We start from the raw sequence: 17,431 nt of genomic DNA, 5'->3' as shown, positions 1-17,431 counted from the left end.
TCCGAAATACTTTTTTTTTTTTGTCTTGGATCATTCTTTTCAAAGTTGTTCTTTGCTACAGAATTGCTTCCAGCAGTCAAAAATGATATATGTAAAGTAAATCAGGCTTAGGGAGAGCCCACAAGCTGACAAGCAGTTGCTAACATGTCCCTTAGATGGTTTCAACCTGGGTCACCTACCCCTGCTGCAGTGCTTGGGCATGATTTGGTGTCTAGGCTGGGTCAGAGCTTGTTACCAATTGACAATTTGGATGTGATCCTGTTTGTTTGAAAGGAAGCTGTAGGGAAGTTTAGGCTGTATTGTCATCACAGCTGAAAGGAGACTGAATTGTGAGCAGCCAGTTGGCATCAGGTCCTGAGAACAGCCTCTGAGCTTTTTATTTACTAGTATAAAAGCTAGGCAAAGGTTCTTTGACTTGGTATGGAGCCAGAGGAGATGGCAAACGAGATGCAGAGCAGCAAGTCCAGTCTGTTGCTGCCATGTGATTTCCTACTGCTAGGAATTACTTGGCAAGGGGCAGCCACCTGGCATGGCCAGTTGTGTGTGGAAGTAGTGAACAGGGACTGTCCAACTGTGGATCAAGTGGTAGATATTAACTGGTTATCAGAGAAGATGGTTTGTGAGCAGGAACTCACCATAGGGCAGGCTGTAAAAGATGCATTACTCTTGATACAGACTTTAGGGTATGACTTCCTCAAGGCATAAAGGAGAAAGAAAACCTTTTCTATCTCTTTGCAGAGTAGGCAATCTCTCTACTGACTTCACTAAGACTGCCAAAATATGATACCACATTAACAAATGGAGGAAAGTCTGGGAAATACAGAGGGCCCTTTAATGGTTCTCAGTCACAGAATAAAACTTTTTATTTTTGTACTTCCCAATTTCAGTATTGCTTTATTCAAGTGGACATTCAAGTTTCCCTATATGCAATGCAGACACAGGGGTATCAACTTGACTGCTCAATTGAAACAAAAAGTTGCCAGGTCACTTAACAGTGTAAAAATGAACTCCCTTGTTTAGTTGATTCTTAAATAGCTCTACTATGTTACTTTTCACACTATCCATAGACAGTATATAATCCACCCTGGTTTGGATTATAAAAACCCACCTAAACTGGGGTTTTTTGTTTGTTCTTTTTAATAATACATTGTGCTTTTCAAAGTTTAGCTCACATTTTATTTCCGCTCATTTTTTTTTTGACATTTTTGGCAGATCTCTGAAAATTTACTTTTTGTTTTGAGACACTATTCATGATTTCTTTAGATCTTAAAGAAAGAGATTGCATGATAGAGAGGACATTCAGTATCTTTGTACTGGTACAAAAACATGAATGAGGAAATAGATATAGGGTATGATTCTCTAGATTTAGAGGAAATCCATATGACTTTGCAAAATTTCTTTCTATTACTGGGAAGGCTTTATAGAGACAGAACAGAGACATTCTAGGTGCTGAACCAGATGTCTACATACATGTTTTTGTGTGGAATCAATGTACACCAAATGTCATCATTACTGGAAGTCCCAGCAAGGCTTTGATGAATAATAATCATACATGCTTTCTGATCTTTATACCACTGTATTTAGTCCTGCTTAAGAGCACCTGCCCCTTTCAAAGAAACTCTGACATAAGAGAGTATTTGCAATGTGCTGATATAGGTCACAGATGAGCAGGTTTTAGATTGAAAGAAAAGTTGCCATAGCTCCATTATTGTTTAGTGATTGTGGTTATTGCTGGTTTCAGGGCTATCTTACTCACAGTATTATACTGAGCTTTTCAGAAGCCACCCATGAAACAATTTTCTGTCTTTACATTCTCTGGATGTTCTAGTGGAGAACAAGAACAAACTTTTGTGTGAAGGTGCTCAACTCATTGCCTATAGAGGAAGGAGATTCCATCTCAGGAGAAATTCAAGACTGCACAGGCTGAGAAGCCTGCTTCAGTTGTCTCTGTTCTGGGCAGGGGGAACTGGACTAGATCTTCAGAGGCTGTGAGAGACTGGACTATTAAACGATTAATGACTCAAAACATCTGCCCATTTGTGGAGGTGCCAGGGCGCTTTGCTGAGGCCAGTTGTAGGGGCTGGTCATAACAGAGGTCTCTTTCAGCCTCAGCTGTTCTGATCTGTTCCTGTGAATAACAAGCAGAATCTATTTTCCCATTTTGCAGTGGAGCACACAAGGGGTAGAAAAGGTCACTTCTGGATAGGGAGAAAGGAGATGGTTTCCAGGTTACTTCTGCTAAACAGGAGAGCTCAGGGTTTGTCCAAGCAGACTTTTTTTCTGAGGCAAAACACAGCCAATGATCCGAGGCAGGGCATTTTCGCTGTGGCACTGATACTGCACAGCAGTTTGTGCCTCTGCTTGTGTTCTGTGTCATGGAGCTGTGTGTGTGTGTCTGTGGGCAAAGAATGGAACCCTCCATCAGGTACATACCTCGAGGTAGGAAGAATAAAGTGCCACAAGGGAAGCATTGTACATGTACAGTGGTGGGGAATGCTGCCCAACAAACAGCTTCTGTGTGTCATTGTTCAGGGCAGCCAGCTGATTCTTCATAAACCGGCAGTGTGCTGGTTGTGCTTTACCTCTGAACTGCCCTGGAAGAATATGACACTTCAGGGAACAGAATGGCACGTTCTGACCCTCTTCTTGTAGACTCTCATTTTTTAGACCCTCTCATTTGCACACATTTATAGCTATATGCTATAGTGCACGTCACATAACAGGGAGAATACCCAGCTCTAGAAGTGCTGGATTCTCGGATCACCTCAGCAGCTCTTCTGATTAATGCAGAATCAGTTCTAGTCAGGAACAAGAGCACCAGGCTTTTGATATTTTAGGAGTTTTTTTTTTCACTTACTTCAGTGCTTGTAGTATCAAGAAAAGCAACCTCCTGGCATTTGAGAAGTTCAGATTTTGATAATGTTCCATAACTAAGAGTTCTAAGTATTAAATTTCTTATTTTGAAGTAAAAGGCAATGGATTAACCTCTTAGATGTGCAGGTGTGCTTTTTTGAAGTGCTTGTTTTTGCTTAGATTTTTTGATATATGATGTGATTTCCCCCCCTTCCCCCTCATTGCTAGTATTAACAACTGCACATATCAAGATGTGTAAAATAAAACCTGAAGGTATCAAGGCTGTTTTGATTTGTCTGATCCTGTTTGCATGATTGTTTTAATTGACTTTGGCTAGCTTAGCAATGAATCCAGGTTAGGATAACAGCAAAGCCCTTTGCTTAGGTCACACATGAGTACTTGCACTTAGAAGGTATTTGCCATGAATCTGTTGTGTTGTCTGCAATGAGTGGACTCTACATCCCTTCAAAGCATGACTGATGATGACTACAAACTGTCCTGATTACCAGCAGTCTTTTGAATTACAGGCTGGTCTAAATTATTCCAAATACACAGATGCTAGTTTAAATCTTTGATTAAATGATTAATTAGAAGCATCAGTAACAGTCCTCCAGAAAGACTTTTGAACTAGAATATCACCTTGCTTATATATATAGATGCATTCAAAGGTTTATTTTTCTTGTGATGTGCTTCTAGGAGTATTTTTGTTCAGTTCCTAAATTTTGATCAAGTTTCATGTGCTCCAAAATTATGAGGACAGAAAAACTGTCTTATATAATAAACCAGTCTGGTCTTCTGAATAACGCAGGTTGTAAAATACCCCAGCTATTTTATTCAAACTGGTGCCTACCTTTCAGAAAAGGGTGCTGGTCTCTGTTAAAAATTGACAGTTGATAGCAGTCTACCACAGCTGTTCCTAAACTTGTTCCCAAGAACAAGTGAAAATTCACACCTCCCTTCTCATCTGAATTTGTTGACAGTTAGTTACCAGGCAGGAAACATAATGTCTTTCTGCCTTGCTAAATTCAAGAGTCCAGCATCAATGTTTTGGTGTTTGATTTTTTTCTTTGTTTAAAATTTTCATGCTTAGGATTGATATAATTTAGCCATGTAAAAGTTAAGCATTTAACCTAGGTTAGGAATTTGACCTCCCTTAAAGGAGAAAGGTAGGCGCTATTTGAAAGTGAATCTTTCCACTTGTCTGAGGCTGGTTTGACTCTGTGGAGAGGTACATTGTTTCTAGTTACTGCACAGCAAACCTCAGTTTTGATATCTATATCCCATATTAATAAACCCTTTGGTCATAAAATTGCACCTCAATATAATTTCAGCTGATTATTGTGTATGACCCTGCAAGATTTTTTCAGATATTTGGCTTTTCAAGAGATCTCAATTCTCTAGGCAGTTCTCCTATTGTCTTAGCATAGCTTTTACTCCTTGTTCTTACATCCGTATCTTCATATTTTGTCATATTAAAACTGATATTGTTTGATTGCACAAAGGTTTGTATCAGTGACCTTCCTTTTCAATATTTAGTGTTTCTCCAACCTTTACCCACCAGTCTTTATCCAATGTTATGTTAGAGCAAGAAAAATGTTAATTAGAGTAGGACCTAGAATTGATTCTTGCATAACCCCATTAGGGCTGATGTGGTATTAATTTGCAGGTGATTTGCTGGTTCAGTGACATTTATGATAAATGCTGAAGAGTCAAATATTTGTTCATGATAGCTAATTAAAAATACATTCCAGTGATCAAATATTTATAATGAGCAGAAGACTGTCAAGCTTCTTTTCAGAATGAGGTTTTCACATTTCTAGCAAAGGGAACATTTAAATAATAGTTTTAGATCAACCTCTACGTTATGGTTTTAAGTCAGCCTAAGTCACATTTCCCATAAGAACCTGAGCACGTTTCAGTTAGGGGGAACAGTCATTATTTAGGAGGACAGGACATGGGGATCAAGTAATGGGTCTTACAAGCTTCTTGAAGTTAATGAAGCAGCTGGACACTCTGCTCTAGCCAGGGCTGCAGTATCCTCTCTCCCCCATCTCCATCTTCACATTGTTGATATATCAGGAAAAGTATTGGGTGCAGGCTTAGGTTATGTCAGGTCAGACTGGTACCAGAATGAGAAAAGAAAGGCGGGGCTGTCTAAACTTATAAAACACCTTCCTTCCATTTCAGCTCCATGTTTTATTTTTTCTAGAGCTCCTTCTTTACATGAGCTGCTCATCAAAATGTGTTTAATTTGTGGCTGGATCACACTGGCATAACTTCAGAGCACTGCGGAGTCTGGTTCTCTGTTTTCAATGACCAAACTTTCCAAACACCTTTGGAACTTCCCCATATGTTGTATTGCAGAAAATATTTTTTAGTCAATTTACAAAGAGTTAGATTTGCAAAAGAGCTTCCCCAAGTAAACACAGACAAAAGAAGAGACCAAGAGTAACAGAAGACTCCTCTTTAAAGTCAGAGGACAGAGTAATGATTGATGAGAAGTAAGAGCTGGATTTCTTTCCCCTGTTAACAGAAAATCTTCTGGTCACTGCTCAGGCTTCAAGACCAAATGCTGATTTCAGATTTTTTCCTACCTGAATTCATCTTCAATTTTTGCATCTTTTCAAGTGAACTCTATAATCTGAATTTTTGTGAGATGTTCCCATAACTGGAAGTTGTCAGAAGTGCACAGTCTCAAAGGGTGAGCTTTAAGGCTCCTTTCTCTGCTGTGCACCTACAGATGCACATGAATGTGCCTGTGTTTGATGCCATCCCACCCTGTGAATCCAGGTGAGGGACTGTAAGTGTTGTCTGTGCATTTAAGGCAACTCTTGAGTATCAAATGAGCATGAACACCAATGGACAGGTGTGATCAACCCACAGATTTGCAGAACAGGCTTCTCTATACATTTCTAATGAGCAGTGTACACTATGTGCAGAATCATTCCGATTCTCCTTCCCACTATTTTTCATTTTGACACAGACCCTTTTTGTTGGGATATTGTAGCTGCACTGTGGTTAATACATACGCATTTTGTAACCAAGGCAATGAACCTAATCCAGTTGCTGGCACTTTCTGATCCTCATGAAAATCTGTTTGAAATCTCTCCTGAGATATCCTCCTAAGAAGACTGAAGAACTCCACATGTGGTACTAGGTGTGAGAAAAAAAGACTTTACATTTGATGAAATCCCATATGTATTTAATTCATAATATACATATCTGTGCTGTGATTATTGCTATTGTTATGTGGTAGTGGTTTTAACTGTGTTGACGTGCCGTTTGTCAGTCCCAGATCAATGCTGGAGCAGTGCATTATACTAGGAATTGTGCAAACCCTGACAAAAAGACTGAATATCTTTTCTCGGAATAGACAAATAGCAGAACTGGCAAATAAACACCAACTTAGGAAGCCCTAGGAAAAGTTTAACTAGCATCAGTATGCAGTACAATAACCTATCCTGAACTTGCACTTCAAAATATTCATGATGTTCTGAGATCTTTTGCATTTCAGGATTAGGGAGCCAAGTCTAAGATGATTGTGATTTCTGCATCTATAACAAAGCCTAGTTGGATAGCATTGGGGAAATAAGCATGTCTAGCTCTTCCATGTTTTGAAAGGTTCAAATGGCAGAAGACCTCTTCCTCCTCAGAGAAATTGCTTTCACTGTTTTGTGATATCCTGGTGGATGAAGGAGTGTGTAATCACAGAAAGCAAAGTATCAGTTTAGACAGCTATTTGACCGAGATGTAGTGAGAGCTTTGAAAAGGCGGCTTTCATCTTCTGTCATTTTTTTTAATAAGGAAAAGAAGGAAGCAAATGTAATGGGAGCATAAATATGCTGCTTCAGTTATGCACTGCAAAGAATGCTTTTACCTAGTTATACCACAAGAGTTACTATGATATGCTCTAAGAACGTGGTTTTTAGTTCAAACTGCAAAAGGCTTCTCTAGACAAAGTGCAAATATTGCATATATTTTCCCCTTCTTTATATTTTTCTTATTTAATTTACAAATAATGGTAAAGGATCTGAAAGTGATATCTGAAATAACTCCTAAATAAATGCAAATGAAATAGTACAAATATTGGAGGTCAGATCCTCTTTTTTTCAATATGAAGTCATTCGACTACATGAGAACTATTTTTCTCTCTCTAGTGAAGTAGTAAAGATCGTTTTTATTTTATATTGCTCCTCAGCAGTTTATTTTGAAATAAACCAGTTTAAATATGAAGAGAGTGTTGGTACAGCTAATGGGGATATGCTTAGTGTTTGCTTTGTGGACAGGTAGGCTGTGCCTTTTGTATCTCAGTTAACCCTGCTTTTTCATTTGTGACTTAATTTTGCAAAGCAAGTAGAATACAGAAATACTCAAGACTTCTCCTGCTCTAGAATGGTGGTGGAAGGAGTGAATTATTTTATCATTCTGTGTACTTGTGCTGATGACAGACAAAGCCAGCATCTTGAGCTGGGAAATTGCTGGCAAATTGCACTAAGAGTTGCAGAATAAGGAAGAAATTTTAAAAACAAAGAGTCTTTTTTGTTGTTGTTGTTGGAGAATATAAATTTTCAATTTGCCAACATCGATAGTGTCAATTTAGTTTTTACTACATTAGGTCCAGCAGCAGAAAACTAAAGTATCTCTCTTGTGCCTGTTTTGATCCAGCTCCATAACTTACACAGCCATATTGATTATAGGGAAAATACAGAGAGAGGTTTAGGGTAAATTTACATTTCCCTGGTCATAGTCACTCTGTACCACACAGAGGCAAGTTTGCGCAGCCCAAAAATTGTTCAATATTCATCAACTTTTCAAGACTGTAAAGATGGTGTTAGGTTTACTCTCATTTTTGAAAGCTCTGCAGATGTGTAACAGCAGTTGGGGGTCAGCTAACCATAGCCAAGTACAGCAGAGTTTTGTGCAGATGAGAAGGTTTGTGGTAGCTGTGGTAGATTCAAGGAGCTGCACACCCTTTACCCTGTTCTTTGAGGAGGCATAAAGGCTGTTATGGAGCCCCTGTGCATGCATAAATCCCTTGATGTGTCAGGAATTCCTCCCAAGGTTGCCTACCACAATTTTTAGATAAAATACCTCTAGATCAGGCTTGAAATAATCAGACCTAAGCATCTTGAAAAATCTTGGTAGGTTTTGCTTAAGGATTATTAATTGCTGAGATATTTATTTTAGCTTAGAACCAGGTAGGAAGAATTTGGGTTCATATTATAGCTTTCTGCCTCCATGGAGTTGATGCAGTTATCTCTGAATTGTGTTGTTCTCAGAGTAGATTTCACATCTCTTTCCACCTGAGAAGCACTGAGCATAACAGGTGATGTTAGGACTGCACATTTGGCTTGCAATTTAGGGCTGGCAAGAGAAAGATTATGCCATCTTGAGAAGTGCTTAGCATCTCCAGCAAGACATTGGACAAACTCCAGTGAAGGTCACTGGAGAATTGATGGTGCTGAGCACTGCAGCAGAATTGCCCTTTGTGTGAGATCTGGTTTGCAGCTAAAACAAACATTATCTACAGCCTTATCTCAGCTGTAGACACTTCTGAATAGGATTTTTTAATTATATGGGAAAAAACTATCTGAGCCCACAAACTGTCCTTCACAATAAACTCTATGCTAGAAAACCAATTCTAGCATAGGAGGGGCAGATTTTTTTGCTACAGTTGAGAAAGCAGCAGAGGTGACTTTTAGTGATAAGCAATGTGCAGACAATTTTAGTAATGTCCAGTCTCGGGTTTGGTATGAAGATTTGCAAGCAGGAGTCTGAGTTGCTATTTTTTTGGTTCTGCCATGTGTTAGTTTGAACATTTTTTTCCCTTTTCTGTTTTGCTGCAATGAATTTCATTGCTTATTTCATTAGCAGCAATACATTTTTTCATGTTGAAAATTGAACCAGAAGACTGCAGTAGTACAAGGCTTGAGAGAATTGATAGAAAGAGTAACCACTGTAAACTGTGAAATGCACATCTGGAAGAAACTCTTAAAAATTTAGTATTTATAACAAAAAATTATTATTTATGGCAGAATATACTTCTTGATATGTGGGATTGTTTAGTACAATACTGCCATTGCCTCAGTGCCCTGACATGCTGTTGTGGGACACTGTGATTGTGAGGATATTATCTGTCAGCTGAGATGTGTGAGATGTTAACCTCTAGTGATCAGAAATTGTCTCATGGTGGTTTTCATATGAAAAGAGATCATACCAATTTAGGCCCAGCTGGGCCTAATCTGCTTACCCACATCATCCTGCTAATTGAATTGTGCATATTCTTCAGTGCTTTCTGCTATAAAATTTTTGCTAAATGCTGAGATTTTGTTGGCGAACAGTACAAGCTCTGGGAGGGTTGGTTGTAATTTAAGGAGAGCAGAATAGAATTGAGTGCCTAATCATTACACAGCCACAACTACTGTTGTAATTAGAATATTACTATCTGGACTACTAAAAGGAACACCAAAAAATAGAGCAATAGAGGAAAAAAACAGGGGGTTTTCCTTTGACATCAAACCTAGAAAAGTAGTTTTTCTTTTATCTTCCGAGAAGTCGTAGGGTACAAAATATGTTTCAGCCCAGCATTCCAGAACTTCATTGTTTTTGAAGAGATGCTGAACTCAACGGGGTGAGCAAAAGGCATTTAGGTAATAAAGCAAAAATATAGTTTGACTATAGCTTATTTATTTATTTGTTTGTTTGTTTGTTTGTTTATTTATTTATTTATTTATTTATTTATTTATTTATTTATTTATTTATTAATATTATTATCAGTGGGTGGTATTGGCATAAATATGGGGTAAGGAAAAGTTTGCAGTGTAAACTGATTTGAAAAGGGTTTTTTCAAAGTGGTAATACATAGTGGTATAATTAATGGTGATATAGAGGAGGAACCTACTCCTTTGAAAGTTTAGGGCTTTATAAACATGCCAATTTTAAAAGAAAACAGCAAAACAACCCTTCCAAAAATCCATGTACCAGTTCTACAACAGGATAACTTGTGGGTGACTCTGAAAAAGAATAATTTTGTTTGTAGACTGGATCCCAAAGTTCCTGGGTTTATACTTAAAGGGAAAAATAAGTTAATTGAACTATTTTCATGTCTTTTCTGGATTCCATTAGAAGCCTGTGTTTTACAGCTATCCAGCTCTCTAGCTATGATGTTTGATTTGTTTTTATCGTTTCCTCTACTGAGAGCATTCAATGTTTCTGCAAGAGACATAAAAATTTGATATACACGTGAATGTTTCTATGGCATTAACTTTTTCTTTTGAGTGAGCAGTCTCTAAGTGTAGGAATTTTTAATGGAGTTAATCTGCAGAAGAAAGAGGATGATTAGTAACAGCAGCCAAATGGTGCACAGGATTGTTATGTGCAGTGTACCCACTCACTGTACTGTGTTTCTTGAGGATTATGAATGCATTTTAATTCCCAGTCTATGGAACTGGATGGCTTTTAGATAGAGCTGGATTCTGCCCCAGCTGGTGCAGCGAAATGTATGTTTCTCGAAGGATTTTTCTATCAGAGAATAATCTCAGAGGAAGATGGTGGTGGTTGTATCACTGTCCTGCCTTGGGGACTACAGTTTACCTGGGGAACACAAAAACTGGGAACAGCTGCAAGTGGGGTGTTATGTATTGACATATTATCTCATTTACTTGTCTTCTCCTGCTGCTTTCTTGATGATGAGCATTGAATGTTGCCAGTGGGATGGTAGCAATTGTTTTCCACTGCTGCTGCTTTTCCATAACAAGGTTTCTGCTGTCAGCAGCTACAACATCTTTGCTGGATACACTAGCTGGCTTCAATCCCAGTGCATCCTGCTCTGAAAGCAGGAGTTTATTTTCTACTCTCATGGGCTACTTAGCATATGAGAGGACACCAAAGAATCTCATATGGTGGTGCAGACTTGTGTTTGTGTGTTTTGCATGTTTCTGTTCTTGAGCTGGTATGATTTGTTTCTCTTTAGAACTCTGTAGTGCAAGCAGTTTTAAATGGCATTTATTTGAATATGATCTGAGAACAAAACAAACCTAGTGACCAGAGCTATGTGTGAGTTTGTCCTCAGTTCACAGGTAAGGAGGTGTGACTGCAATATAGTGCAAGCTTCAAGCCTGAGGGTGGGACACAGAGGAAGCTGTGCTTGTAGATGTACACTGGAGTCAGCCACAGATCTCAGTAACACTGTTTTTGGAGCTGTCCCACCACAAAGTCTTAAGACCGAGGCTTTTTTAAAGTGCCCTGGCCCCACCAGGGTTAATATCGAATGGGCAAGCTGGGTTTCACTTCTTGTCTCAGTTTTCTCACCTCTAATTTACCACTTTGTTTTTTTACCACTCTTGTAATGTGTTTTCATAATGCACTAGTCTTAAAGTATGTTGAATAAAAAAGGTAACAGACTGATTAAACTAAAACCTTACTTGTGTGCCATTGCTGTTTCATTTTCGGGCGATGTTATCTTTCCTCTGTATTTGGTATCTCAAAAATTACAAGAAATTAATTATTTTATAATTGCATTTGATTTGCTATATTTTTAAATTAATGATATACAAATTATATACATCTTTAGTATACCTTTTGAAAAATTCAATGCATATCCTTTTGTTGTAATTGCAGCAATCACTGAAAAGGAGAGGAAGCAAAGACCTACCAAAATCAGAAAAAAAGTCACAGCAGACACCAACAGAGGTATGTTGCAGTAGCTGTAGCCTCAACTCTTATCTGGAGACTTCGGGAAACTATGGGAATGGGATACATGGTTTACATATCTGCACTTGGCTTGCTTTTTGCTTTGCCCTTTGCTTTCCTGTATGCTGTGAAATGGAAGAGCTTTTACCCCAGATCCACAGTCAGACACCGTTAATCTCAAGAACCACCTAAACAAACATGGTGCTGCAACAGAACCTACCAGCTTTCACCTACCCTGTATTTTAGGCAAAGTAAATGGCAGCACCAGTGAAACAAGATTTATGGGCTCTATTTGTGCTGACTTCAGGATTTTTGAACACTGTTAAGTCTGATAATGTTGCAAGCATAGAAAATATAAGGTTTTTTACGAGCTCCCCTTTTCCTATCCCCCAAGATACTTCTGGGGACTGTGCAAATTTTAGTCACAAGTAAAATAGTGCTTTCCCCTCTTTAATTTATTGATCTGTGAAAAAAATATTGCAGGAAAATATCTTAGTATCTGTACCTGTGACTGTTATTTCTGTAAGCTGAGGAAATCCACTGGAGGTCTCCTGTTTGACTTCAGGTTTCTTGAAATACTGCTTTTTTTTTTTCCTAAGGATGACAATGAAGACCTGAAATGCCAGCTACAGTTTGTCAAAGAAGAAGCAGCCTTGATGAGGAAGAAAATGGCTAAAATTGATAAAGAGAAAGACAGATTTGAACATGAGCTGCAAAAATACAGATCATTTTATGGGGATTTGGACAGCCCCTTGCCAAAAGGTGAAGCAGGTGGGCCACCTACCACAAGAGAAGCTGAACTCAAGCTTCGATTGAGGCTTGTAGAGGAGGAAGCTAACATTCTCGGGAGGAAAATAGTGGAACTAGAAGTAGAAAATAGAGGACTGAAAGCAGAGCTTGATGATTTAAGAGGAGATGATTTCTCAGGGACCACTAACCCACTCCTGGGTGAACAGAATGAATCCCTGTCAGAATTACGACAGCATTTGCAGCTAGTAGAAGATGAAACCGAATTGCTGAGGAGAAATGTAGCTGATTTAGAAGAACAAAACAAACGCATAACAGCTGAGCTGAACAAATACAAGTACAAGTCTGGGGCCCATGAGAGCTCTAGACACCATGATAATGCCAAGACAGAAGCATTACAGGAGGAGCTAAAAGCTGCACGAATGCAGATCAACGAGCTGAGCGGCAAAGTCATGCAGCTCCAGTATGAGAACAGAGTCTTAATGTCCAACATGCAGCGCTACGACTTGGCCTCTCATCTTGGAATCCGTGGCAGCCCTAGAGACAGCGATGCAGAAAGTGATGCAGGAAAAAAGGAGAGCGATGATGACTCCCGCCCCCCTCACCGCAAAAGGGAAGGTCCCATTGGAGGGGAAAGTGACTCCGAAGAGGTGCGCAACATTCGGTGCCTGACGCCCACGAGGTCTTTTTATCCAACGCCGTCTGGGTGGCAGAAAAGCTTCACTGACAGGCAGCAGATGAAGGACATTCGCTCTGAAGCGGAACGGCTGGGCAAGACAATAGATCGCTTAATTTCTGACACGAGCACCATCATCACGGAGGCAAGAATTTATGTAGCTAACGGGGACCTCTTTGGACTGATGGACGAAGAAGACGATGGCAGCAGAATACGTGAGCACGAGCTTCTGTACCGGATCAATGCACAGATGAAGGCCTTCAGGAAAGAGCTCCAGGCTTTCATCGACAGACTTGAAGTTCCGAAGTCCTCGGACGATCGAAGTGCAGATGAACCTTTGTCAGTGAGTCAGGTAGACTTTTACTTATTACGGCCTACAGGTAAAAAGGCTCTGCCAAGCAAATTAAACCTCAAATTGGATTTATGGAACAAAAAGGAAATTCTTTATTCTAGGCAGTGGACAAAAATCACTGTTTCTTACATTACTCAAAATCCTCATTTGGCCATATGAAAACAAATTCTACCAATAGGGTTGTTTGTGAACAGTGAATAAATCTGGTCTCCTGGAAATTAAAAATATGCTCTAATTTTAGGTAGAGCATTTGACTCCTTTCTTTGCTTTGCAATTGCAGTTGACAGAGTTGGGCCTTCATTGCCACTAAAGGCAGTACAAACAGTATTTTTGGTACATATGAACATGATTCATAAATGCACATGATTGTTTTCTTAGTGGATGGGTTCCTTTAAATGAATAATAGGACAATTTTATTAATTTTAAGCAGGAGGAAATACTAAATTTCAAAAATTGTAGAGAATATGGCAAACCACAGATTAAAAGAAACCATGCAGATCTACCTTATGGAGTCACAGAGCCACGCAGTAATGTGAACACTGTAATTGCTGTAATAGATTGCATCTTGTTGAAGGCCTGTTAATCACTGCTTGCATGCAGCAGTAACAAGCGTCTTTGTTGTGGTTTGTTTTTGTGCAGAATTGTTTCAGAGAGGTTTTGGGGAGCAAACTCCTTGCTGACTCAAGAGCTTTTGCCATGAAAAATGAAAATTACCTACCCTTATCTTATCATGCAATCCTATAGTTGGCATATCTTGTTATTGCTAATGAAGTTATCCAATGTTTTGTAAGTCTCTTGCTGTGTTAATTTACTTTGTGCTGTCTTGCTAGTTTACAGTCAAAGTAGTTGCCAGGTGAAGCTGAAAGCTATTCTTATTCCTATGCTGACTAATTAGTCTTTTGTTTCCTTGTATCAGAAAGTCACAGACGCAGTGAGTTTAAAGCTAATCAATTACTATACATGTATTGCATGAAATCAAACAGAGACGGCATTTAGCATGCTCACTTTCTGATCTAGCAGTAGTTCTGAGCTTGTAGAGCTCCCATTAGCTTAAAGGCAGAGCACTGCATGGACTTACACAAATTTAAAACAAACTAATTAGTATTTTCTCTAAACAAATAACAGCAATTGAACATTTAATAATTGGACATTTCAGGGCTTGACCATGCAGAACTCCTACTGAAGTAAATGGGAGATGGGCAGTTGGTCCCTCCACAAGCATAGTCTGATTCACTATTTATTTTGTTTAAACTTTGGACTTGCTATTCCATTAATTGACTGTTCTCTTTGTCTTTGTATTTACTTTCCCAGATGTTCCAGCCTATCATTTTACTTATTCTCATCCTTGTATTATTTTCATCCCTTTCATACACAACAATATTTAAACTTGTCTTCCTTTTTACACTGTTTTTTGTACTGTAAGTCATTCATCATTTACTGTTCATTGTAGTGTTATTTTCAGTTTGTTTATTTTGTCCGCCCTCAAAGAAAAGAAGTGCAAGAGACATAGTTTCTGTAATAGCCGCTGCTGTAAAAACACTGAAGACTACTTGTTTGCCAAAACCAAAGCCAAACCAAAAAAATCTACAAAGAAACATACCAAAAAGTCACCCAGTTGAATAGGAAACCTGCTCACTGCAGTATTCCAGGTAAGCAAACTTAAAATGGAATTTTTCACTTTGTCTGATTTTATAATTTCTGAATAAAAATTTCCTAAGGACTGGAACCAATTTAATATTTATTTATTTGCACCAAATCAGAAACAAAACAGAAATATGCAGAGTGGGTGTGAGGACTCTCTTACTTACTTACTCTTCCCACTACTAGGAAATGAATTTCTATTCTAACCACATACAAAAATAGTAAAGCCATATTCTGTGTGTATTCTGCAATTTTATGTCAGCGTTTGTATGTATATTTTGCATAATTGTAATGATAATGTTTTCAGCACTGTACTATGTGGATTAGGCCCACAGAGGGGACAAAATCAACATGGTTGGTATGCAGAGCACTATATCTGGAATTGTGGCCAGGAGCTGGAGCCTCTGAGAACAAAATGCATGAGGAGAAGGTATCAGAGTAGCTGAGGAGTCTTCTGAGAGATAGAGGCTGGCTGCATTATTTCTGTGCTCTAGAAAAATGGCCATGCTACAGTCTGGCTTGCACTGATGGGAGTGGTGTAAGTCACCCTGGCTGGTGTCGAGTTTGCCAGGCAACATTTCCCAGTGGCCACCATGGCTCTACATTCTCTCCCCAGATTTCAGCGTGAGTTTTGAATGGACATGTTAATTCTTGGTTTGCTGAGTGACCCCTGTCTAACTGTGCCATTGCTAGCCAGTGATCATAGTGAGGGAAGCTTGTGGGCATGGGTATGCATCAATTGTCACTGAATATTCCTTTCTTGCCTGTGAGAGGCTGAAGTAAGAGTATAGGTGGTTCATTTCTTTTCTTTCACATTTACATAGGCAGTTCTGACAAGCAGTAGATCTTCTGCTATGAAAACCTCATCTGAAATGCCCAATGGAGCTCACTTTTCTCTTTTATTCAACCCATGTTGAAACCACTGAGTCCCACAAATATGAATTCTCCAAAGGTGAACAAGTATGTGTATTAATGACACTTCTTTTCCTGCAGTTGCCATGTTGAATAATGTAGTAGTAAAGAGTGGTAATAAATAAAGCAGCTGTTTTTCTAGCTAGAGGTAAGGATTCCCTTTATCATGTTAGCTCTCCGTTCACTTAATTCATTCCCCAGTGAGAACAGTTCATCTCCATGCCTAGGTTGTGCTCTGCTGCCTTATTTCCCTCATTTTGAGGGAAAATCCTCAGAGAGCAGCAAGGGATGGGACAATAAATTTTTTGTTATGAGAATGAAAAAAATAGCAAAAATATTCATTATTAAAAAAACCTATATTTTTCTCTTTGTCTATCTTTCCCTCAACATACTCTGCATGGGCAGTAACCTTGATCAGCTAAATCACTCAACTCCTTGATTTAATCCAAATACCTTTTTCTACTGGGGGGCGTTGTCATCATTATAATTTTATAGTTAATGAGATGTGTAAAGGAAATTATAATCAATATATGTGAGATTAATTGATAGCTTTGACTGGTTCCCCAGTTAAGTATAAAGTCAGGCCCAAAGTAATTCTGAGGAGTTTCTAAGATGCTCTACTTTATGCAGTTACCTAAAATCAATTTCTACATATTAAAAACTAATATGGCAAGATATGATCAAGCCATAATTCACAGTGATTTTCTGTAACTGGAAAAAGCCTTTTGTTTTTCAGCAGCTGCTGGAAATACTAGAGGTTTTCTCTGCATGGATTTGCAATTTGGACATTAAAAATACAATCATTTGAGGCTTAAACTTGTCATACCAGATCTTAGCACAAGACTGACTTTTCCAGTTTCTTTCTGGTTTAGTATCTCCTGTGGAGGAAAAACCAATCATTTGTGTTTTCTTAAATGTTACTGACTCAATTTCCATAAGAGAGAAAAAGTCATACTTAATCTAAGATCTGAAGTTCTGGCCTCCTAGTTTTTAACCCACACTTGCTTATATCTTTCTTGGTGTCATATGTAATAAAAATTAGTAGAGAAGGTTTGATTTACAGAGAGTGTATCAGTAACAGTAATACTCTGAAGTAGTAATACACTGAATTCATACATGGAATAAATCTTGGAAAGTAATTGGGAAAGATTTGTTTCTTGGAAATCAGAAAAGGCAAGAATGAATTACGGAGATGAAAGGTGGAGGTAATTTCTGCACAGCAATTACAACCACATTGATTTCTCACAGTGTTTTTTCTTGAGTAAAAGCTGGAGCTTTCCATCAGGCATCAACAAAGCAAAATCAAAGCTGGGACCTTTTGGGACATTTAGGGAGCTATTGCATAGGCAGCAATCTGAAACTAAAGCACACCAAAGCATACAAAATTATTTTAGAAGCTCCCCACAGTCTTTGAATCTCTCGTGAGTAAGGAGAACGGTAAGAAGCCTCACAGTGAAATCTCAGTGAGAAATGAGATGTATTTTTCTTATCCTTTTGCATTCAGGTTGAAGGGAGTGATTTGAGCTCCTGATCTCTTTCATACCAGATATTGCACAACT

At 38.6% G+C, this 17,431-nt stretch overlaps 1 protein-coding gene across 1 annotated transcript in view; it reads left to right on the top strand.

Annotated features, from left to right (window-relative positions):
* SOGA3 (SOGA family member 3) overlaps positions 1-14,883 on the top strand; it is a 31,142-nt gene extending 16,259 nt beyond the window's left edge. Inside the window, exons 7-9 of the mRNA XM_058835703.1 lie at positions 11,473-11,544; positions 12,144-13,319; positions 14,631-14,883. Coding sequence (XP_058691686.1) covers positions 11,473-11,544; positions 12,144-13,319; positions 14,631-14,741 — 1,359 coding nt within the window. The 3' untranslated portion in view covers positions 14,742-14,883. The remainder of the gene's footprint in view (positions 1-11,472; positions 11,545-12,143; positions 13,320-14,630) is intronic.
* Positions 14,884-17,431: the final 2,548 nt, after the last annotated feature.

The sequence above is a fragment of the Poecile atricapillus genome, chromosome 3 (genome assembly GCF_030490865.1).
Source record: "Poecile atricapillus isolate bPoeAtr1 chromosome 3, bPoeAtr1.hap1, whole genome shotgun sequence".
Lineage (NCBI taxonomy): Eukaryota > Metazoa > Chordata > Aves > Passeriformes > Paridae > Poecile > Poecile atricapillus.
This window is presented reverse-complemented; position numbering and strand designations above follow the sequence as displayed.